General features: G+C 45.5%; 1 protein-coding gene across 2 annotated transcripts; it reads left to right on the top strand.

Annotated features, from left to right (window-relative positions):
* The first annotated feature begins 1,423 nt into the window (after positions 1 to 1,423).
* LOC111835586 (ataxin-7-like protein 1) lies at positions 1,424 to 23,412 on the top strand. Of its 2 annotated transcripts, XR_002836261.2 has the most exons (12): positions 1,424 to 3,071; positions 3,489 to 3,566; positions 6,202 to 6,306; positions 13,208 to 13,406; positions 13,496 to 13,935; positions 15,064 to 15,146; positions 15,346 to 15,584; positions 16,325 to 16,484; positions 16,583 to 16,698; positions 16,867 to 17,608; positions 19,637 to 20,063; positions 20,639 to 23,412. XR_002836261.2 is itself a non-coding variant. In XM_023796052.2 (11 exons), exons 1-11 carry the CDS (start codon positions 2,858 to 2,860, stop codon positions 19,658 to 19,660), a joined length of 2,400 nt encoding a protein of 799 aa, XP_023651820.2. In that variant the 5' UTR covers positions 1,424 to 2,857; the 3' UTR covers positions 19,661 to 23,412. The 2 variants fall into 2 exon arrangements, 1 of the variants encoding a protein (XP_023651820.2); XM_023796052.2 differs by having other exon boundaries at positions 19,637 to 23,412.
* The last annotated feature ends 1,242 nt before the right edge of the window (positions 23,413 to 24,654 follow it).

Genomic DNA, 24,654 nt, shown 5'->3' with positions numbered 1-24,654 from the left:
CGACAGAGGAACAGATGCAGGTCGTTGCTGTCTGCGAGGGTGATGTGAGTCTGATCTGGGCAGTGGGGGCCTTGTGGGGGGCCCATGTGGCAGAGTGAGAACTGCATGTTCCCCCAAAGATACCAGCCAGACACACAGCCTATTGGGTTTGAGCCTCCCCTCCCCCCAAAATTTGCTACCGATCTGACACACAGCCAGCTGTGAAATAATGGGTCTGAACCTTCCTTGAAATCTCAGAATTTGCTTGTTGCCACCCGGTCAACAAAATCTCCTGAAGGGGACCCCTAACCCCATAATCACCACCATCCAAACTTAGATTCTGGTATCGGGCCTGGCAGAAACTAGCAGTCCATTGAGCTGGCAATGATGAAAGAAATCAGCTGGGTCACACTGGACCAAATTTTATTATTTGTCACAGGAAAAATAACAAGTAATTGGGGAACTTCTTTTTTCTTTAATTTGGGGAACATTTGGGAGGGGCAGATATGATTGATTAATAATTACAAGAAAGCGCTGTAATGTTGTATTGTCTAAACCGAAATCCGAAATCAGCCTCTTTCTCTGTATGTATTTCATTATTCATTAATCATGACTCAACTTTCACATTTGTTTGCTGGTTGATTGTGTAACAAACAGAGCTGGGATCATCTGGCATAAGTGCAGTGATATTAGTTATGACTAAGGAATGGTGAACAATGCAATAGTCCTAAAAATAGACACCATATTCTGTCATGGAATTCATGGGAGATCTGTCTGTGCAGATGAATTTAAGAGACAATGAGACAACCCAACGTCGGCTGCTGACACGCAATATTAAAGTTAAAAACACACAGGATATTAAAATTCTTTCAAACACATTTATTAAAGTAAACTTTTCAATTAACCGATGCTCAGATTTTAATGTGTTAACCTTGGTGAGTTTAGGAATCAAGCACCAAAAAAGAAGGATTTTTCTCCAGACACAAGTAAAAAGGATAATTGGTGGATCTTCTTTGTAATTTTCATAACTGAGAAGCCAATTTCCCAAACTCTATCCTATTTTTTTTTCTTTTTGATACGAGACCACCAATGACCTAACATCTTCCTCATCATATGTGAACTGAAAAGTTTTGTCCTCCGCAAGGACCTTCTGTGCTGACTGATGCTGAATACTAAAGTGGAAGGGGCCACAATGAACAAAAACAAAAACAACAATAACAACAACAACAAAAAACACATTTTGACTGATTGAGACTCATTCTACGCTAAGACTCATTCTGGCTCCCCAAGGTTATAACCTCAGAGTGAGAAATACATCACAATTAGTGACTCTGATCAACATATCACCACCTCTGCTTCATATCTCTCCTGGTGTCAACTTCTCCAGGATGTGGGCATTTCAACAAGACATTTTGTGTGTCTGTGGTCACTTGTCAAATTATTTAGTATTAAGTTTTAGATAAGCATCACGGTTATCAGAAAGCAGCAAAAAATTTGCCCAGTCCTCTTTCTAACAGAATTTCAAAAATACCGTGAGTAGCGTACATTATGTTCATCAGTCACCGATAACTGAACCCAAACAAAAACCAGATCTGCAAGAGGGCAGACATATCAAGGTCTCTCAGCAGTCTATTAGACTCTTCATCTTTTAATAATCATTCACTTTTGTTCAGAAAGGGGTGGGATTTATTCACAGTGACCAATAGCTGTCCCACACAACAATCTGTAAAAAAACATTGCTGGGGACCACCCAGGGCATGGGCTGAGACCCACAGTAATAACAGAAAACGAAAAGGAGAATGATAAATGCCAATAAATCTTTCTTTGTGAACCCCTTTGGAAATACATGTATTTCTGCATAAATCACTCTTAACGGTTGATGCTGATGTTCAACTTGCAGTCATCTACCAAACACAACATGTGTCTCGTATATTTTCAACAGCCTTAACCGAACGCTTCTTGCAGTTGCTGATAAGACCTAGGTAGTGGTTAGAAGCTATGATAATGACGAGTCACGTGGACATTTTAGTTATGGGGGGAAAATATTTTCAGTCAAATAATAAATACCAGTGTAATGAGGTGATCATGAGGGAAATCATACATTTTGATTTGATTGTGAAATATAAAATTAATTTATTTTATCACAGTTTTTCTTCTTTTCACAAGATAAACAGAGAGCGCCTCACCAGTTTATTATATCGAGTTATTGACGGGCGAATTGTATTTTGCTTGACGAATTGTATTTCACTGACACCTAGTGACAATTTCTGGGAAAAGTGCAGTGTGTGTCCCTGCCACCATTAATTTACTGGAGAGGACTAGTTCACAAAGTTTTTAAAGTTGAAATATACCCAAGGTATATTACGAAGATAATTGTAGTTCATTTGAGAAAAACAGACACATACACTACTTTTAAAAATGCTAATCACATTAGATACAAAGCAGTACTTACATTTATGTAAAAAGGCATGCACTATTATTTTTTTTTTGATATTCACGTAACGTAAGGTATTTTGTTGTTTCACGTGTGATCATTTTCTCACCGCAGTAAAGCCATGAAAAAAATATAACCAGTGCTTGAAGTGGGGATACAGTACCAGTTGCCGGTACTCACCTTGCTATTCAGTACGAGTTGCCGGTACTCACCTTGCTATTCAGTACGAGTTGCCGGTACTCACCTTACTATTCAGTACCAGGTGCCGGCACTCACCTTGCTATTCAGTACCAGGTGCCTGTACTCCCCTTGTTATACGGTACTAGCTGATATTGAGAGGTGCCGGTTCTCTGAAGAGAAAAACAAAAGATGGGCTGGTACTGAATACCGGTGAGTACCGGCCTACTTCAAGCACTGCTTATAACCCGTATTATTACCACCCGAATGTGGCCGAGCTTCGAGACGAACGGAGGCGGAAATTACCGACAATTACGTCAGACACTTCGGAAGTCTCGTGTCGCTGACAGCGAAGGAGAGAAAAAGCAACAAGAAGGAAGAGCAATGGCGACACTGGACGGGAAGCTGCCGAGCCCGGATACGTTTCTGTACAAACCCTGGTCCACGTACGCCGATGCGGCTAAACTGTACTTCTGTGGCGGTAAGCGTGTGGCCCCCTGGCCGTCGTCTTTTGCGCTCGTCCCTGGCTGTTTAGCTGGCTAGGCTGCCCGCTCTCCTACGTGTACCTCTAGTTGAGATAGCTAACTAGGCTAACGTCTAAATAAACAGGTAGCTAGCCAGGTTAATAAAATGTGAAGTTGGCCGATTGACTCTCAGCCCAGAAGTGGGCGTTCAGACACTGGGTAAGTTGATGAGCGTTCGCCCCGAGCCCCGCGTGCTGTTGCTGAGGTACTTTGACAGATGCCCCTCCTGTCAGTGGCGGCCAGTGCCTAATCCCGGCTTCATTTACCAGGTGTGTGTCTGATAACTTATGTGGGGGGTCAGTAAAAACATCCAGGGCCAGTATAGCGATGTGTCAGTGTGCAGGGTTACCCCATGAGCCCGCTCTCCCCGGCAGGTGCACGCGGGAACGATACTGTCGGCAAGGAGCTGCTCCTAGACGGCCGGGGGGAGGCGATGAAACTCAGCAAGGACGGTAAGTTTTCCGCTGGAGGCTCCCTTACCTTAACTTCTGCCGGTTATAGCCCGTCCTCTGTCAGGGTAAACTCAAACAAGGCTGCCCCGTGTCCCCGGTGCAGTTTTCTATTCTTGTCACTCGCGGGGTGTGATCCAGGCACCTGTAGCTCAAAGATCGACGAAGGCGATAGGTGCACGCTGGAAGTCCGATCGAAAACTATCAAGCAGTCAGGTCTTATAATATAATACATGACATTAGAAATTATACCAGAATATTATTAGAAGAAATACTGTTAAATAAAAATCTACCATGAAGTGTAATAATTTCTCTTTTTTGAAAGGAGACTTGAAATATTCAAAATGAACATTGAATTCTAATTTTATCTTCTTTTTTACCAAAGTAATACCTCGTAATAATATTTGTCCTGCTGATTATTTTCCGTACAAGCTAAAGAGATGTATTGTTTTAAATAATGCATAATAACACCTTCACAGATTGCATACTGATGGATTTGAAGACAAATGCATCTGAAAAACCAAAATAAGTGACTGAGTATCACAAAAAAGCCATTTTTCTGGGATATGAATTTGCATTATCATTACTAAAATATTGAGCACAGAATAAAATGTGTTTTCTGCAGTGTCACCTACAGGCAACTTTGTATCAGAAAGGGTATGATATTCTAATGCTCTGTGACGCTTAAGAGAAACACAATCAGAAACGTTTTTGCTGCTTTGTGAAGTTCTGTTTACGGTGATAGCACAGTGGAGGCGGCGCTGAAGTGATGTTCCCTTTTGCACGTTTTCTGTAAGCCTGGTGTCACTGAATTCTTTTGGCATGTAGTCCAGTCCTCAGTAATTGTTTATCGTGTGTAATGGGTCATGCATGGCAGTCTAGGAATAACTGGTCTCATTCTGTCTCCCCAGCACAGACCCACTTCTCTGGTCAATTTCATGAAGCTCCTGTCTTGTTCTGTCCTATCGATGTTGAGCATTTGTATGCAGAAACATGGACTTGCATGTGTACCTGCGCCTGCTCCCAGGAAAAAAATATGCTGGTGTGTTGTGGCCCTTCCCAATTTCTCTATTCATGAACTTGAGGTCACACCATAGTTAATGTAGTTATGGGATTGCCACCCTGTTGTGGCAGTGCGGCCCAGCCCATGCACATTCTGCACGAGCCGCTCAGAGCCATCTTCAGCTGGCAGTATCCTTTCTGCTGCATGTGGGTCAGCTAGGCGGTGCTGCTGCAGATTTATTGTAGTTGTGGTCTTAATCGCCACAGTCTGTAGTGAAGCTTGATCTAGGAGCCTGGGCTGAAGGCTTGCGTAAGCTAGCACAGACGTTCAGGCGAGGACGTCATTTCAGCTTGCCAGCGTTTTTTTGGCATGACTGGGTAAGGTGAAGAGTGCGGGCAGCCTGCAGCATATAGCTGACTGCTGGCATCTTCAGTCTGTTTTATCTAGCTTCTTTGCTCTTGTATGAACATGCTACTGGCGACATTGATCAATTAATTATCATAGTGAACTTTTTATTGCTATAATCGGCTGTAATGTCTGACTTCTTAGGATGAGTTTCTGTGATCTTAATACAATGCCTTCATTGTTAGTGTAGAAGTGGCAAATACAGTGATATTCAATGTCTAACCCATACATCCATCCGTCCATTTTACAGAATATTTGACATCACGGTGTTATGCTGGCTCTGTAAACAGATCTCCCTTTCCTGGGGAGGACTTCGTGAGCTATAGAAGGGCTGAATATCAGAAAGCAGAACGTTTTTTAACTTTTTTTTTTTTTCTTTTTCCCCCACACACTGCCAGCTCCTGGCAGCGTTCATAATGAATTCACAGAGGCGTAGAAAGTGTTTGAGTGCTAATTTCCCAGCCCTCTGCAGCGAATGGCTACAAGAACACGTCTTATTTATATTGGCAGGCGTGCTGGAATGGGGTTTTGTGGCACAGTCCACGGTTCGTTTATGTGTTTATTTAAGCCTTAAAGTTTCTAGTTGAGGGTAATTCGAGACCATCCATACACTGTGACACTTTGGTGAAGGCAACTTGCATCCCGTTTGGCCGATAAATGGCTCAGGGTTCAGTATCCACACAGAGGTTGCTCGAGCCAAACATGGCAACAAAGCCACCGCTGCCATCGTTTTGGGATCTGCTTGCGGCAGACGTTCCCACGAATCACGCAGAGGCCATGTGCTCCTTATAGTGGGAAAATGTAGCGTGTTCAGCGGAAGGCAGCTGTCGGGATGAGACCTCCCATGGCCTGCTTTCCTGCCTCAGTGCACGAAACGGAAAACACAGATTTGGGTCAGAAACATGCCACAAACCAACAAATTTATACATAAGCAAAATAATTATTACACTGTTTGTAATAATTGATCTGCCTAATGGTTGCTTAGTAACACAGGTAGTGCAGGTCTATTTTATAAGATCTGTGGCAGGATGAGTGATGTTTACATGTTCGCATTGGAGTAGGATTTTTTTAATGCAATAAATACTTAAGTTTTGGGAATGTTAATGGATGTGTCCTGCTTGCTATGCAATGTTTCATTCGTCCTCTGGTATAGACTGAGGATGTGACAAGTGACTGGTAATGTGCAACCCCACCCACTTAACTCGCAGCCCCCATGCTTCTCTCCTGCAGACATGCGAGTGTTCGGCCAGTGTCCTGCACAGGATGATTTCTGTCTTGTTGTGTGCAATATCTGCAATCAAGTTGTTAAACCTCAGGGCTTCCAGATGCACTGCGGTAAGTTTTGTTTTCTTGGCTTCTTTTCTTGTGCTGTGTTTGTCTCTGCTTAGCCAGACTGCGTATCTTCTGCATGAATTCACATATTCCTGTGTGCATAGCAGAAAAAAAACAGTCAGATATGAGCTCTGTGAGATCTTCACCTGGGCACATTTGATGGATCACACAGGGTGAGTGCCAGCGGGCAACTGATTTTGAACTTGTCAGGCAAGCTTCCCTTTTCATGGCACTTGTGTTTATGTTGGTGCGCCCCTGAGCTGTGTGAACCTGAACAGGGCTGAATGCTCAGCGTTCTCTGCTCTGACATGTGGCAGGGTGAGTGGATCATTGTGAGGGTCCTAGTCTGGCCCCAGACACTGCAAATCATTTGTGATTAAAACAAACAAAATGGCGGCACATCTCTTTTGTATTTAAACCAAACAGACACTGTCTTCAGACTTGGTGCCCGTGAGGTTGTGTTGCTGTGATCACCTGTGTGTGTGTGTGTTACTGTATCTCTTGCTCCGTCTTGACGTTGGTGAGCGCCGTTTCACCACCGAGCCGCTGGTGTGCGTTGTTTTCTGCCAGCACCATGTTTACTTTCGCTTCTGGCAGTGCATCATGGTGGCTTGGCCAAGTGCCACGCCCCACCCGCATGCTCGGGCAGAAAACGCGCATAGCCCGCTGCGGTGTGGTGGTGACGGTGTGTCTCAGCTGTCACGCGTGGGCGCCTGTGTGCCGCTTGAGGGAGTCGGCTGCTGGATCTGTGTATGCTGTTGATCGGGGATCATTCGGCTGTCCCTGCTGGTGTAATTTGAGTCCTGTCATTGTAGACGCTCAGTCATAGGCTGACTCTCCCTGTCTGGTGAGAGAATTTTCTTTGGAGAATAAACGACTAAGTTCAGAAGCTGGAGCTACTCTTACAAATCCTTTTTACACGGGACTGCATCAGACACTTTGCTTGTTCGGTGGTTTTATGACATAAGTATTCTGGTAGATATTACTTCAATGGTAGCTGGCAATTTTGTTCTTCTGGCCTTTGCAGTAATGCTGTGAAATGTCCAGGACCTCATGGCCCAGTGCCTGTGTGAGTCTTCATGGATGTGGGCCATGGACAGTTTGCGGCTACCAAACCATGAGCTGGACTTTGCACTTTGTCTGGCATGTTGCCTGTTTGCACACCTGCACTAAGATGAACAGGGAGCTTTATCAGGGTTCCCGCGGGGTCTTAAAAAGTCTAAAATTAAGAAAGTTAAACTTAAGGCCTTAAAATGTCTTAAAAATGCTGAGATTTTCATCCTAGGTCTTCTATTTAATTTACCCAAGTCTTAAAATTCTTACCTCCGTTCATTCCCAAAAAGCGTTGTCCGCAGAAAATAAAATAGTAAAACGCTGTGAAACTAATCCGTTGGTTGTGTTTTCTGGTCTGCACCAGTGTCTGCGTGGTAATAAAACTACAAATCCCATTGCGTGATCCCTGCAGCTAGGCAAACAAACAGTTTGAGAGAGAAGGGTCTGGCTGCAGAACGTGCACTTTCAGCCACTGACATCAGGTGCACGCTCAGCCACAACAGGAAGTGCAGGGGAATCAAGCGCTAACTTAGTTCTTGAGGCCAATGTGAACGGTATGTTGTTTTATTATTTGTATTACTGAATGATATAGTTACAAGTTTATTTCATGCCATACATTATTGCAATGTAAATGTTTTGATGTAGTGTGTTAGTAACTTTTTTCTCTGATGACTGGAGTGAATTTTTTCAGTTAAAAGGCAACTATACTAGCCAGTTGGCTCACGTTATCTTATCGTAAAATAAACACATTTCTACTTTTACAGAGCTTTTCATGGAGTTACCTTGTGAATGTCTTAGCTTCCAGCATATAGTTTTTAGTTGTTCATGTGGTCTTGAGGAGAACGTTTCTCGGTCTCCTTATGGTAAGGCAAGGCAAGTTTTTATTATCATACACAGCGGTTATTTAATGTGCTTTATAAAAACAAGATTTTAAAAAGTTAAACCAAGACAAAAAAAGCAAAATAGAGATGAAAAAAAAACTTATTTGAATAAAAATTGCTTAGAAAATCTAAAAAATCTGATTAAAAGTGCAGTATGTCCTGACCCGCTCATCTGCTCCTCCCATGTGCCACGCCCCCTCGTTAACCCCGTGTGGAATCCCCGTGTTTATCAGCTGTTTCCAGTTGTTTTCATTAGTCTAATGTATTTAAGTCTGTGTTAGGTATGTTTTCCTCAGTCCGGTCATTGACGTCCGTCTTGCGCTTCTTCAATGTTCCTGTTTTGTCTCCCTTCTAATAAACCCTCGTTCACGCGATCTCACGGCGTCTGTGCTGCTTCTCTGCCGAAAGGCGTGACTCAGTAAACATACAGCTAAAAATCTGACAGTTAGAGGTTTTAAATTATATCACAATGTTTTTATTGGTTTCTTTTGTTTAGTTTTTTTAAGCTGGTATCTCTTATCTGAAAAAAATAAACATTTGATTCCTGATGTGTCCAATGTATTTTTTTTCCATTCAGCTTTTATTAAACACAGTTTAATATGTAAGGTGTATTACAGTTCTGATATATATGATTATTCATAACACAGAATTGCAATTCTAGTTTATGTATATGGTCTTTCTATATCACGGATTTTCACCTATTGCTGATGGGTCTGGAACGTAACTTCCGCAATGGCGGGGAGGGTCACTATATATTTTAAGGCTTAAACTATAAAAAAGTTTATGTATATGGTCTTTCTATATCGCGGATTTTCACCTATGGCTGATGGGTCTGGATCCCCCGCCTGTCGCGGAAGTTACGTTCCAGACCCATCAGCGATAGGTGAAAATCCGCGATATAGAAAGACCATATACATAAACTTTTTTATAGTTTAAGCCTTAAAATACCACTCCCACATGCTTTAAACGCATGTGAACTTATTAAAACACACTTTGTAAACACATATGATATGTGGCTGTTGGGCTAAGAATATGACTGACATAACATATGAGAATTTCTGGTATCATTCGAATGTTTCTAGTAATGCATCGTGTTGGTCTTAAATTTTACTCATAATGGTCTTAAAAAGGTCTTAAATTTAACTTACTGAAACCTGCAATAACTCTGTTTATGCACAGGTATGGTTTGTGGGTGACAGGCGGTTTTGTGTTTTAGCACTTGTGATCTCGTCAGGCTGGCCTTTTTGTACACTGAATAACGTCTTTAAATTCCATTTTTATTATACTGAGTGTAGCAATACAAATCTGGACTTGGCGCAAATAAATAAAGACCACTGAGACCTGTGACTATCAGTGAGGCCAGTCTGTGCCCATTTAGTTAGTTCCCCCATCTTTTGGGTTTGATATCTTCGTGGGGGTCAGTGTGTGGTTTGGTGGATTGGGACTCTGTGCTTGTGTTTGTAAGGTCACCAGGTCAAATCCCACAGTCGACAAAATGATTTCACTGTTGGGCCCTTGAGCAAAGACCTTGAGTCCCCCAATTGCTTCAGGGATTGTCTCAGAAATATCTGTGACTTTGGATCAAAGCATCTGCAAAATAAATAAAATGAAATGTTAATCCTGGGCCTATGTCATGGTAATGACAGTGTTGCTGTTAACTAGCACTCTGTGTATGTGCATTCGCTGACATGGGAGCAATCATGGCTGCCACCAGATGAGAAAGTGTGGCTCCTCTGTGACACAGAGACCCCCGGGCAAAGCTTCACCTCTGTCTGTCATCTAGAGGTGGGCGATAAATCGATTTTATTGATTAATTCGATTTTACAGTTCAGTACGATGTGTTTTTATGAAAATCGATTTTATTACTTATTTTACACGCGAGCGCCAAAAGCGGAACTAATTCAACGCATCGTTCTTCTCGGGTAAATTAGCGCGGTGCACCCAAACACTGTAGCAGATTCACAAACATCATGGCAATGGTTTGGTTTTGCGCCGTCGGACACAGACCAAACAAGTCCTCGTTGCAAAGTCTGTTTAAAAACTGTTGCAACCAAAAGAAGCAGCACAACAAATTTATTCCTGCACCTAAAGCAGAGACACACAGCGGAGTTGGAGAAGTGCAGCTCCCAGCGAAATGAAAATACCCGCAGCACCAGCACAACATCCAAAGTTAAGCAAGCAACCGTCCCTGACACGTTTTCGAACTGTGTGCCGTATAAGAATCGGGCACGGTGGAAGGCGAGAACAAACGCTGTCGTGATGTATATTTTGTTACGGTCCCCAGTCTATGGTTGGACATGGTCTTGCAAAAGACATGGTGCCCATACATACTGTGGAAAATCCCTGATTCATTAACATGCTAAAAGTTTTTACAAGTTTCTAAAAGTGTTTACAATGGTGTGGTCTGCCATCTCACTTACAAGCATCTTTTTTGGCTTGTCAGATTGCACTTTAACTCTAAAGTAAATAAATAACTTGTTTTGAACCATTTATTTGTCATCTGTAGTTTGATTTTGAGTAGGGGAGGGGAAAATCGATTAAAATTGAAAATCAGATTTATTATAAAAAAAAATTGGAGATTTTAATTTTAGTCCATATCGCCCAGCTCTACTGTCGCCTCTTCCACAGAACAATCACACACCGAGTTGCTTTTCCAGAACGTTCATAATAAACTTGGTAACCCTGGGCCGCTGTTGCATCGCTGTTTAAAGCTGAGAGTGATCACTGGCCTTCATCATGGGGGTGTCTGTGCCATATGCTTCTTTAGACCTGGTATCAGCACCCATGCCTGACATGGCTCCTTCTAGAATGTTCCCTCAGGGCAGCAAAATGGGTAGCTGGCATGTGCCACCCAGTGCTAACCCCTTTCCATTTTCACTTCCTTAATCATAATGATGATGGCCTTGATGATTGGCATGAACAGTAGAATAGCTCTAATTCTGTCATCATGGCAGCTTCTGGGACTCCTGGTTTTGGATCAGCCTCATCCTCGGCCCTGACCTCATTGGTTTAGGGGTTTGCTCCCCTTGGCATTAGACCTCAGGTGATTGGTCACTTGGTCTGTCGGCCAAAGCCTCAGACAGCCTGACCGCTGTGTAACCGGATGCTGGGTTACCGATGCCGTGATAGCGGCCTGTTATTTTTATGCCAAACTCAGGTCTTCCTCTGCTCTTCCTCTGCTGGTGTGAGACAGTTCCGAGTCAGTACAGTTGAGAGAGACTCTGGTGACTCTCAGGGATCAGAACCTTGTCTCAGGAAAGCTGACTGCAGATCAGAGATTCATCGATTACATCTTTAGACTGTCCAGCTGGCAGATGGGTGAAACTAAAGGTCTGTGCTTGAAGTAGCACCTCTGGCAATGTTCATTTGAGGGTGCAAGGACTGTCTGTGTCCCCAGAGGGTGGGAACAGAACAAACCAATTTTTGTTAGTCAAGAAGTCAATAACCCCCTCGCATAATATTGCATGCTGAGCTGGGTGGACACCTCCCATAACAATTAATGAATTTGAGTAGATTGTTGCTGGCTGCTGGCATATTTTGTGATTTAGCTGAATTTTCAGTAGGTGTCAGACATGGTGTCTACAATAAGCTGTGTAAACTGTGCCAACCAAGGGAGCTTGTGGTAGGGATGGTTAGGGACTGTGCCTTTGTTATGGTGAGGAATGCTGGGTATTGTCATATATTTAGGGATGGTTAGGGACTGTGCCTTTGTTATGGTGAGGAATGCTGGGTATTGTCATATATTTAGGGATGGTTAGGGACTGTGCCTTTGTTATGGTGAGGAATGCTGGGTATTGTCATATATTTAGGGATGGTTAGGGACCGTGCCTTTGTTATGGTGAGGAATGCTGGGTATTGTCATATATTTAGGGATGGTTAGGGACTGTGCCTTTGTTATGGTGAGGAATGCTGGGTATTGTCATATATTTAGGGATGGTTAGGGACTGTGCCTTTGTTATGGTGAGGAATGCTGGGTATTGTCATATATTTAGGGATGGTTAGGGACTGTGCCTTTGTTATGGTGAGGAATGCTGGGTATTGTCATATATTTAGGGATGGTTAGGGACTGTGCCTTTGTTATGGTGAGGAATGCTGGGTATTGTCATATATTTAGGGATGGTTAGGGACTGTGCCTTTGTTATGGTGAGGAATGCTGGGTATTGTCATATATTTAGGGATGGTTAGGGACTGTGCCTTTGTTATGGAGAGATGCTTGGTAATGTCACATGTAGGGGTGGTTAGGAACTGTGCTTTTGTTATGGTGAGGAATGCTGGGTAACATCACGTACGGATGTTGGGGACTGTGCCTTTGTTATGGTGAGGGATGCTGGGTAATGTGACATATATAGGGATGGTTAGAGAGTGTGGCTTTGTTGTGACATTACCCAGCATTCCTCCCCGCATATGTAGGGATGGTTAGGGACTGTGCCTTTTTATGGTGAGGAATGCTGGGTAATGTCATATATGTAGCAGGGCAGAGCATAGGATCTTAGTAAAGACTCATGGCTCCTACTGTCATGGTGATGGTGAGGGGGCTTCTGACCCCAGTTACCATGGAGACAGGCCCCATGAAGCATGCTGTGTCTGTAGGTCATCCCAGATGCAGTGGCATGGGTGCCAGACCAGCACAGACTGGACACTGCTCCCCATGTTTTACTCTGCTGTTCATTTGGCGCTTCTAATGGGACAGTACAGTGGTGATCTCCTCATTTAGTGTGTCCTCATCCATTATTCCCTGTTGTGTTTCTTGTGGTTTGTATTAAATTTCTCTTAAGCCTGCAAAAGTGTGGTGATAATCACTTGTGTTATTTATGAAGAAGTGTGCTGTTGACATAGTGTGAAACCTGCTCATGCATGCCAGCCATACAGTGATTGGTGAACAGCTTGCTGCACGTTGCTCGGAGAGCCAGGAGGGCCTGGCTGGGCCAGGCTGGGCCTCACCCAGCTGTGTGTCTCACCCTGCCTTTCAGAGCGGAGGCATGGCTCTTCCTCCAGTCCCCGGGGCCTTTCTATCCCCAAGAAGCCTAAAGGTCCCCTAGGCCCCGACCCCGGCGGCTCCCCCAGTGCGCCAGCCAGGCCCTACAAAGCATCTCGAGACCACCCTCACAGTGCCTCCAACAGGAAACCCCATGCCATGAACCCACCCAAAGTGTCCCAGGGCAAGCCATGGTGGGTAGTAAGTACTGGCACTGAGCTGCAGGATGGTTCATCTTCTTCTTCTGACCGACTCCTCCTCCTCCCACCCCTTTTTTCCTCAGTCTTTCAGTACCTGTGGTAAGTCTGGAGAAGATGCCCCCCCTGGGGAGAACCAGGACTGCCCCCGTTCCTCTTGGTGTCAAATCTTCCCTAATGCCACCAGCATCCCAGAAATCTCTGGAGAAAGTCCTCAATGGACGAGGGCTTCCGGGCCCTGCCTGCTCGTATGAATGGCATCCCACCACGTCCCCCGCCACGCTGGACAGACGGCCCAGTGTCTCCCCCTCTGCCATTGACAGGCGGCTGACCCATTCTCCCTCCTCATTGGACAAGCGGCCCAATGCCCCTCCCTCGCCACTGGACCGGCGGCCCAATGCTTCGCCTTCTCCTTTGGATCAGAAGCTCGGTACCCCTCCCTCTCCTCTGGACAGGGGACTCGGTGCCCCATCCTCATCGCTGGACAGAAGGCATCAAAATGGCACAAAGGGGGCCAAGCTGTCAGGTGAGGCTTGCATTGAAGAAAATCAATTAAATAAATACATAATAATGTTAAGTATGTAGCTTAAAATACTAAATGCTTTTTTAGTTGTTTTAATTTTGTATATCACAAAACGGTTAAAGAGAAACAAAACTTTTAAATCCCATGCTTGGGATTCATGAGCAGTCAGTCCCTGTCCAGTTCAGCAAAGTAGGAAGTAGGAATCAGCGGGATACCGTCTCTCTGGACGTCACTCGCTCAAACCCACACAGCTCTGGTCCTGATTCGCCACCAAATCTCTCGCCTGTTGCGACTCTCCCGTTTACCACCACCCGTCATCCAGTCATGCTTAAAATCTGTAAGCAAACCATTGCCTTCAAAGTACACAGTCAACAGGCCATTCTTACTGTCTAAAGGGTGGCGACCCAACGCTCTCATGGTGTTTGTAACAGCACTTTCTGTTTCTAGGGCAGGGGTCACCAACTCCGGTCCTGGAGGGCTACTATCCAGTAGGTTTTCTATCCTACCCGGCTTCTGATGAGCCACACTAGTTCTCAGGTAAATACCAGGAGCAGGTGTGGCTCATCAGATGCCAGGTAGGATATTGGAGTTGGTGACCCCTGATCTAGGGCATCACTGTGACTGTCACTGTGGGAAAGCCCACAAAGCAGGGGGCAGCCTGTAGCCTCACACCCCCCCTGGTAGTGTTTTGATTCCTGCCTCTGTGTGTGGAGTTTATATGTCTGTCCCATGTTTGTTTGGGTTTTCTTCTGGTTCTCTCTGCTGCAGAATGTGCAGGCTAACCGGAGTGGCTAAATTGCCCTGTGTGTGTGATTGTGTATGTGTGCGTGAGCGTGTTAGTGTGCGTGCGCCCTGCTATGAACTGGTATCCTATCCAGGTTGTTCCTCCGCCATTTGCCGTGTGGTCCCTGTACTGGGTAAGCGACATGGAGCTCTACACCTGGCAGCCGACTTTTAGCATGGTCCAAATAATTAGGCAGGTCTGTGGAATTAGTGTAAAAGCACTTCTGTGTAATTGTGAGGGGGGAGACAGGCCAGTTGTGCCTTTGGGTGACCTAGCTTTCTGTATGAACTAATGCTGTGACTTCAGACCTTCCTGTTTATGCTTTTGTGGCTTTTTCTTCCTCCCAGGAAGGATTTTTGACCCCAACAAGCACTGTGGAGTCCTGGACCCTGAGAGCAGAGTCCCATGCACGCGATCGCTGACCTGCAAGGTTCGTCACGGGCCGCCATGCAGTAGGAGCCACCTAATTATATTGATAAAGTATCGTCGGGGTCGGTCGGTGATGCAGGCAGATAGGCACTTTTAATTGGCTTTAATTGCGTGCCCTCTGAGAGATTTAATGTATTGTGATGATCTCTCTCTCTCTCTCTCTCTCTTTAATTCTTTTGTGTGTACCGTCCACTTTCCAGACGCACTCACTGACACACAGACGCGCTGTGCTGGGCCGCAGGAAGCTTTTCGACTCGCTTCTGGCAGAGCACAGGGGGCGACTTCAGGAGAGCAACACGGGCCGTGGCAAGGAGCAGGCGGGCTGGAGGGACTCATCCAAGGCTTGGCCCACCCTGTCACATGACTGCCAGAACGGTGTGCCTGCAAACTGTCATGATGGCAAAGGCGCAGCCACACTGAAGACCCGCTTCTGTCTCAGGTGAAATTTTTATCCAGCTCTAGTTCCACTCATCTACAGAAACAACAGCATTGCAGAAATTACATGAAGAGACCTCTTTGGCCACCAGAGGGCGCTGTAGCAGTCCATAGCCTTTCTGAATTTTTTTGGTAACTACCTAAAGCAGTAATCATAGTGCATTATAGATACCTTCAGCCATTAAAATGCATTATGAAGGTATTTGTAATGCATTATAGATGAAAGCTTCCTGAGCTTTTTAATACACATGGCTATAATGTGTTATGCTTTTTTATAAATAGTTATAGCTGCTGTTATAGTACTTTATGAATGCATTATAATGCATTGTGAAGGTATCTATGATATCTTCTATACGCTTTAAGTATAAAGTTTTACCTTTTCACTTTATATTGTACATGTAAGGCAGAAGTGGCAAATCTTATCCTCAAAGGGCCGGTGTGTATGCAGGTTTTTGGGATGACCTTTAGGTCAGCTGCTCAAACCCAGGTGTGAGGACTCTTCAGCCAATCAGTCCTCTAATTGGTAATCTATTCAGGGATAAAATTGGGATTTGAGAAAACCCACACACGCAGTGTCCCTGTCAGGATAAGATTGGCCACTCCTGACCTACAGGAGAGACAGAAAAACAGCTGACATGCTTAAAGTCTGCCAGCATGTATTTGCTGCTGTGAGTAGAACATTCACTGGTAAATGTCAGCTTTGTGCTCTTTCTCCCCGTCTGTATTTTGTGTCTCCTGGTTCAGTGTGAATAACGGCTCCGGTGTCATACCTGCTGTGGGGTCCGCACCCCCCTGCCTGGGGGGGGATGACGGAAGCCGAATATCTAGCGACGAGGGTGGCGCTCTGGAGGACTGCGACGCTGCGGACTGTCCCGGCTCGACCCGCCACCCTTTGCCCCTGGGGGTATGTGCTGACATTGGGGAGGCGTGTCCCGTACGGGGCTGTGTCTCACTGATGCGTTACGCCGCCTGTTTCTCTTCCTCTCTCTCCCTGTCCCTCAGTACTGCTCCTTCGGCAGCCGGCTGATGGGCCGCGGACACTACGCTTTTAACCGCAGCCTGTGTCGCCTGAGACGGGCACTGCAGCACATAGTGGACAGACACATGAGCTCGCAGAGGTGAGCACCGTGCCAGTGTCTGTCCCCCGCCATGCCTCTACGCCTGGCTCTCTGGATTACTAGTCCAATAGCTGGATAATCTTTCTGAATGTCTTTATTGTCAGTGGTCTGGCCTGTAAGCCCCTCGTCAGTGTCGGTGTAAGTGGTGCCATCCGTCCTGTGTTGCAGGAAGGTGCCCCTGGTAGCTGAGGGACCCAGGGCCTTCCCTGGGGGGCTGCCCAGCCTCCAGCCCCTGGGTGCACCGGGCTCGGCCTGCCTGTCCCCCTCCGTGTCGTCGTACTCCGTGAGCACCCCCGCCATCGCCGCGCCGTCCAGCGATGTCTCCATGGCGACCTGCCTGGCCGTGTTCCCGCGTGGCGGCCGCGCCTGCAGACCCTCGCCTGAGGAAGTTGACTCGTTTGTGCCTCCCAGCCCTGGCCAGGCCCCCATGTCGACCCAGGGCAAGAAGGTCAGAGCCAAAGGAAGCGGGGGCCAGCGGTCAGCGGCAGCCGGGGGCATCCCGGGAGGCAGGAGGGGCAGGCCCCCCCAGGCCGTGACACCTCCCTGGCAGGCGTCGCTGTCTTCCCCCACGAGGCCCCGCTTCACCGCAGGCTCCTCCTTCAGCTCGCACTCAGCTCCCACCAATGGGGGGCCCCCTTTCTGTGCCAAAGCAGAGCCCCCGGGACACACCCGACACGGCGAGGCTGCCAAGCCGGCGGGCGCTGATGCAAAGGTGTCTCACTCCCTCACGGAGGAGCACGGCCTCCTCGCTTTATCGCGCCCCCACGGGCGGAAGCACAAGATGCCCAGCACCTATGGGAAGGCCAGCAAGGTGGCCAAGGTGGCAGGTCTGAGTGGCGATGACAGGAGGAGCACAGTCAGCTTTCTGGCCCCTGTGTCGGAGGCTCCCCACAGCGCCCCCTTCTGGCAGGTAAAAGCACTGCTTGTAAAGTGTCTGGGAGGGACTGAAATAGCAGTGCAGTGAAGGGTTACCCATGATAAAGGTGCTTAATTAAAAATGCTTACGTGTTTCAGTGTAAGTATATCACTTCAATTATTTGTCTGGGTAGCATCTGCTAAACTGTAATAATTAGAAGTGTGTACTGGCCTTCTTGCGGACACTGCAGTCAGTCCTGAGACCGGCAGACACACTACTGAGGGTGGTAGGAATTTGATTTCATGTGGCTGTGAAACTGCCATCAAAATGAGTTTAAAGTTTCAGCATAATGTGATTAAATAGCTATATTTCTATATTAGGACTGATGAGGGTTAGGTGACATACAGTATCTCACAAAAGTGAGTACACCGCTCACATTTTTGTAAATATTTTATTATATCTTTTCATGGGACAAAACTGGAGATATGACACTTTGGTACAATGTAAATAAGCCAGTGTACAGCTTGTATAAAGTGTAAATTTGCTGTCCCCTCAAAATAACTAAACACACAGCCATTAATGTCTAAACTGCTGGCAACAAAAGTGAGTACACCCCTAAGTAAAAATGTCCAAATTGTGCCCAATTAGCCATTTTCCCTCCCCGGTGTCATGTGACTTATTAGTATTACACGGTCTCAGGTGTGAATGGGGAGCAGGTGTGTTAAACTTCGTATTATCGCTCTCACACTCTCTCATACTGGTCACTGGAAGTTCAACATGGCACCTCATGGGAAAGAAAAAGTTGCTCTACTTAAAGATGGCCTAGGCTATAAGAAGATTGCGAACACCCTGAAACTGAGCTGCAGCACGGTGGCCAAGACCATACAGCGGTTTAAGAGGACAGGTTCCACTCAGAACCGGCCTCACCATGGTCGAGCAAAGAAGCTGGGTGCACGTGCTCAGTGTCATATCCAGGGGTTTTCTTTTAAAACAGACGTATGAGTGCTGCCAGCATTGCTGGTGGGGGGTCAGCCTGTCGGGGCTCAGACCATAGGCTGCACACTGCATCAAACTGGTCTGCATGGCTGTCGTCCCAGAAGGAAGCCTCTTCTAAAGATGATGCACAAGAAAGCCCGCAAACAGTGTGCTGAAGACAAGCAGACTAAGGACATGTATTACTGGAACCATTTCCTGTGGTCTGATGAGACCAAGATAAACTCAACTGGTTCAGATGGTGTCAAGCATGTGTGGCGGCAACCAGGTGAGGAGGACAAAGACAAGTGTGTCTTGCCTACAGTCAAGCTTGGTGGTGGGAGTGTCATGGTTTGGGGCTGCATGATCGCTGCCGGCACTGGGGAGCTACAGTGCATTGTGGGAACCTTGAATGCCAACTTGTACTGTGACATACTGAAGCAGAGCATGATCCCCTCCCTTCGTAAAAATGGGCTATAGGGCAATATCCCAATATGACAACGACCCCAAACACCTCCAAGACGACCAATGCCTTGCTAAAGAAACTGAGGGTAAAGGTGTTGGACTGGCCAAGCACGTCTCCAGACCTAAACCCTATTGAGCATCTGTGGGGCATCCTCAAACGGAAGGTGGAGGAGCGCAAGGTCTCTAACATCCACCAGCTCCGTGATGTCGTCATGGGGGGTAGAAGAGGATTCCAGTGGTAACCTGGCACAAGAGAGTTAAGGCAGTGCTGGAAAATAATGGAGGCCACACAAAATATATGACACTTTGGGCACAATTTGGACATTTTCGCTTAGGGGTGTACTCACTTTTGTTGCCAGCGGTTTAGACATTAATGGCTGTGTGTTTAGTTATTTTGAGAGGACAGCAAATCTACACTTTATACAAGCTGTACACTGGCTTCTTTACATTGTATCAAAGTGTCATATCTCCAGTTTTGTCCCATGAAAAAATATAATAAAATATTTACAAAAATGTGAGGGGTGTACTCACGTTTGTGAGATACTGTACATGGTTTAATTAGTCGAACCTGTGAGAAGCCTGCTGTGAATGAGCAGGCAAAGGATGGAGTCCTTTCTTATCTCCTGTCTGTGGGTGTCTTTGCAGTCCCAACCTAAAGTGCATCACTGAGGCCTGGTGTGTGGAGCTGCTGTCTGCTGCCGGGGCCTCGTCCTCCACAGCGTCGACGACACGCCCGCATCCCTCCTTCTGCCGGGGCCTCGTCCTCCTCAGCGTCGACGACACGCCCGCATCCCTCCTTCTGCCGGGGCCTCGTCCTCCACAGCGTCGACGACACGCCCGCATCCCTCCTTCTGCCGGGGCCTCGTCCTCCTCAGCGTCGACGACACGCCCGCATCCCTCCTTCTGCCGGGGCCTCGTCCTCCTCAGCGTCGACGACACGCCCGCATCCCTCCTTCTGCCCGGGTTGTCTTCAGGCTGCTGTCCACTCAGCAGATCGCTGCCTCTGATTTTTGCAGCTGAACCCTTTGCTGTGTTTGGAGGGGAACTGCCATCCTGCTTCATTTTTTAGCAGGTATTGTTTGAATGTGTGATATTTATTAGTCAGACTCTCCTTTTTTTAATTAACAAAACTAAATCTGAATTTGGGGATTTCGACTGAGTCCCAGGACAGGACCTGTGCACAGGTGTGGCCTCAGCGCTGGGCCTTTAGCCAAACACAGGCCCACTCCAGACAGAAGTGGCTCCCCCAGCAGATCAGTGTTAAAAGTGCACTTAACCCTGGTCTGGAACTGTCTGTGAAGCAACAGACCAGGTGCTTTGAACCAAGGGAATCTATTTTGCTGAAATGTTTTTTTTTTTTTTTTTAAATATAGGACAGAGTCAGGTTTTTGAGGAGGTTTGTATTAATTATTGCAAAGCATTCAAAGTTTAGGCTCACCACGTAAGTGTAATATTTTATAGTGTACGTTTTGTATGGTAATTTATTATTTCTTGTAATAACTTTCTAACTGACCTGAAAAGTGCTACAGATGGAAAGAGGAATTATATTTGTACTTCCTTTGTAAAGTTGAAAGTATTATTACTGAGTCCCTGTCGTCGAAAAATGTGTACAAATCCTAATTATTTTTGTATTTATTATTTTTTCAGAGCTAAAAGCATTTAGGGGATTTCTGCCACCCTGGTCTGGTAAATACTGGTAAATATGAAACTATATCGTTTTGTGTCGTAAAGGGCACAGCACTACTACTTTGCATTGGGCCAGCAGTGAGGCCAATTGAAAGAACACCCCCTTCCTGTGGGGTTGTGCACCCTCCCTGCCATGTCACCCTGAAACTTCAGGAGAGTGTCCTCTCGCCTGTTTGTTTTTTTCTTTCTTTCTTTGGTCCTTTTCCCTTAAACGGCGGGGTCCACGACTTAAGCGTGCAGGAAAATCCCACTTCTCAGGATATCCCAGGCCTGCTGAGCACAGGGAACGACATCGTCAAAGCCAGAGCAAAGTGTGGCTGGGTTAGCAGCTCAGCCAAGGCTACCTATCACTGCTCAGCCAAGGCTACCTGTCCCTGCTCACTTTTCTGCTGGGCCTCTTGCTCCAAAAACCCTGGGAGACCTTTGCTTTTATGCACTTTTTATCCTGTGTCAGGATCTTGTTCAGCACTTATTTATATTCTGAAATATGTGGAAATCTAATATTAATTACTTAGGGAAAATGTGTTTTGTTTGCTAAATGTTGATGTTTCCTAAACCCCAAGTATCACAAGTGTACACACACACACACACACACCCACACACAGGCGTATGCAGTCACACCCGCGTTCCCACCCTTCTGCTCAGTGCTGCCCTCATCCTATCATACTGATGCATTCTGACAGCTACTCGCCCTTCTCTGCCCACCGTTTTCCATATTGTATATGTCATATTCTTTTCCACGTCACATTTCTAACAGGACAGGGAGATGCATGGCTTTGGCGGGCCGATCTTCCGCCGTGTCATCACAAGCAGACGTCATATGAAAGTCACCGTTCAGTACTGCATGCCAGAAGACCTCCGTCAGCCACAGTCATGTAGTAGATGTATGGCTAACGTGTAGCTAGCTCCAGCTCACAGCTCGTTTGTGGGTTTTGGCCTTTTAAATAAATTAGATTTTCAGGGCTTCCTGTGCAAAAACAAGAGACTTAACTGCGCTTTCTGAGGAGATGATAATTCTCACACTATATGTATATCATCGATAACGTAGAAGTGTGGTGATGTTGTTTTTCATGATTTTTGAAATATATTTAGGTTTTCTATGGCAGCGTAGAGGTGAATGAATTGTAAAAATTGGACAGCAGACATGGGAGTTAAGCACAATGATCATAGTATATTTTGCCCCAGCTTTTGTACATGTAATTATTAGCCTATAAAATGCTGTGATAAGGAGGGAAGCCAGCTGACTTTCAGTTTCTCTTAAGACTGATCCCACTCACATTTGATCATCTCACACTTTGTTCACATGTTCACTGTGATACACCAGATTTTGTTTTTGGGACATTTTTTGCTGTTTGTTACTGGTGGTGGAAAAAAAACTGAGGTTTTATTTAATTGCCATCAGTTAATGTACTTTCACCTCTGATTACTGCAAACCACTTAGACAGCATGATCCCATGCATTTATTGTACGACATGAATATGTAGCAGACATTAAAAGTGAGATCAGACCAATACAAATGTTGAGAAAGTCTTGATGATGTAAACTGCCCCCCCCCCAAACCAAAACTAGAAATTTGTTTATGCACTGGACATGTATTTTGGACATGCAGGAAATCATTGAGAGATTTAACAGGGAGATTTCCTCTAAGCCTGCATCCCTTTAGTGGGTGATGTGGATGGCAGCTTGTGTCCTGGTTCATGCTGATTCCAGGCCGCAGGACCCTTTGTGCCTATGTGCTACCACAGAAGATGTAAAACACCACTGGTGATTATTCATCCCTTCTGTAGCATTAATGGGTCTTGTAGCTCTGCCTGTGAGTAGCTGTTTTTAGTATGTGTGCTCCTGGGGAGCAATTGCTGGTTTCCTTGAGATGTTTCTGTTCAGCCTAACACAGGGCCCCCTTGCCCACATTTATTCAGGTAAATACAATGCCAGCCTAGGAACTCCTGCCTTTTGCATCATCAGTGCTAAGCGCCTAAACCCAGAGGTCCCATATTTGCACCCTGAATTAGCACCTGTGACTTATTTAATCGATTTAAGCCCCCTAGCAGGCCGTCATGGTTTGTACGCGGCTGTTGACAAGCAGTCGTTCAGCCAGCCATGAAACAGCTACATAAATGTGTGTGTAGAATGCCTTATTTTTTTTACCCATTGTAAATAGAGCTACATTTGGTGACTGTGTGTTTATATAGAACTCTATGGCATTGCTGATCCTTTAGTGTAAGAAAAATGTATATTTTTTCACTTTTAAATATTCCCATTGAATTTCACAGGAAGTGACATCAGACCTGTAATAGATATGCATATGTACTCGCCAACGGTTCTCCTGTATTCCGTTTGTAGATTTTTCAAGGGGATGTTGGAGAACTAGAAAATCAAATTTCCCGTTTGGTTGTAATGATTACACTAGATATTGTTCCTGTGAAAAATCAGGTGTGTGTGTGTGTGTGTGAGAGAGAGAGAGAGAGAGAGGGAGAATGAGTGAGAGAAAGAGAATACGGTCCGGGTTGTGATCGAGGGTCTAACGGCGGACACGTGGCCATGTTGGACTCTGGGACGATGAGTAAACATGGTTAATGACACGGAGGCTGCCGATTGCGGACAGCCACTCTGCTCGCCTGTGAATGGAGGCTGAAAGGAGTTATCCTTTTATTTGTTTAGTATTTGGCATTGTAAAGAGTATTTATATGTTTGTAAAAAAAATAATAATAATAAAGTCCAGACTCTTCCATCAATATTGGCAGATCCAAGTAATAAAATCAGTATGTATGTTTTTTTCTTTTACTAATGGAAAAACGCCTCTTTTTAATTCATGTGTGAGTTTATGTGAAAATAGCCGCGACTAAGAAATATGAGTTACTTATTACCATGATTCACACCTGTGCACACAAGCTGGCAGCAGAAAGGACGAAATATTAATCTCATTGAACCCGCATTTTATAATCAAATTCAATACAGAACAGCCGTTTTGAGACAGGAGGTAAATCACGACACACACGACGTTCACTTGCCTGCCAGTTTTGAAGAGAAGCGCGAGGTGCGATCGGCGGGAGACGCTCGGTGGCCGTAAAGCAGCAGATCGCTGTGTGCTCATTAAGCAGCACCTCTGATTCCCCTCCGCGCTCTCTGGCGCCTGACTTTAATATTGAAAACATTAAATATGCTTACCATCTAACTCAAAACAATATTCCGATAGCAAAATAATAATTTTGTACTACTGTCCCACATAGGCTAATATTAGGACTTTGCAGGCCCCATGAAGGAGGACAGTTCCTGCATCTCGCCCGATGCGCATCGTGAGGCGCTTCACACAGACATTTAGGTTTCCACCGGTACGGCCGTGTCTGAAACGGAAGCTGCGCTGGGCTGCTCACGCTACAGATAATGACCTTAAATGCCCCGTGATGTGACAGGGAGGTGGACCACCCCGGCCCGTGGATGCAGACACGGTGAAGAATACCTCCTGTTGGCGCATCGGACATACTTAAATGGTACTCAGACAGACCGACCCTTTATGCCAAAACATACAAGACCACCTTTTATCTTAGGAGATCAAGTCACTGTGTTTTACATTTCAATATCAAGAGACTTTTACCTTACTACAAAAGTTATTGACAATAGGCCTACACTCTCACTGACTGTTGTTATTCTTAAGGTGTTTATTTTACATAAACTCAGCCTTTGTGTGTTCTATAGTCTATATTATAATTTTGAATTGTGTTGAATTAAGACCCATGCCAAGCATGCGAAAAATATCGTCTTTTGATACCCGACAAAATCTTAAAAGCAAAGTGTTAAATTTGCCTTTTCAGTGAACGGTGGGAGAAAGTTCTATACAGGGAGAGAGATTATGTATAGGGTACTGATTTAAATACACGGAGAAAAAAAGTTTATGCAACGTAAATGTTTTCTAAGTTGCGATCTAAACGTAGTCCATGACATTAATCAATTCTGAATGCTCTTTTACCAAAAACAAC

Source organism: Paramormyrops kingsleyae, chromosome 1 (genome assembly GCF_048594095.1).
Source record: "Paramormyrops kingsleyae isolate MSU_618 chromosome 1, PKINGS_0.4, whole genome shotgun sequence".
NCBI lineage: Eukaryota > Metazoa > Chordata > Actinopteri > Osteoglossiformes > Mormyridae > Paramormyrops > Paramormyrops kingsleyae.
The sequence above is the reverse complement of the archived record's forward strand: the minus strand, read 5'-3'. Positions and strand labels throughout refer to the sequence as shown.

What these genes read in the sequence shown, in the direction of transcription:
- LOC111835586 (XM_023796052.2), top strand. Translation starts at nt 2,858, where the DNA reads ATGTGGCCGAGCTTCGAGACGAACGGAGGCGGAAATTACCGACAATTA. An exon ending in GGGCTTCCAGATGCACTGCG is followed by an intron (nt 6,307 to 13,207) that starts GTAAGTTTTGTT and finishes CCTGCCTTTCAG; the next exon opens with AGCGGAGGCATGGCTCTTCC. An exon ending in GCCACCCTTTGCCCCTGGGG is followed by an intron (nt 16,485 to 16,582) that starts GTATGTGCTGAC and finishes CCTGTCCCTCAG; the next exon opens with TACTGCTCCTTCGGCAGCCG.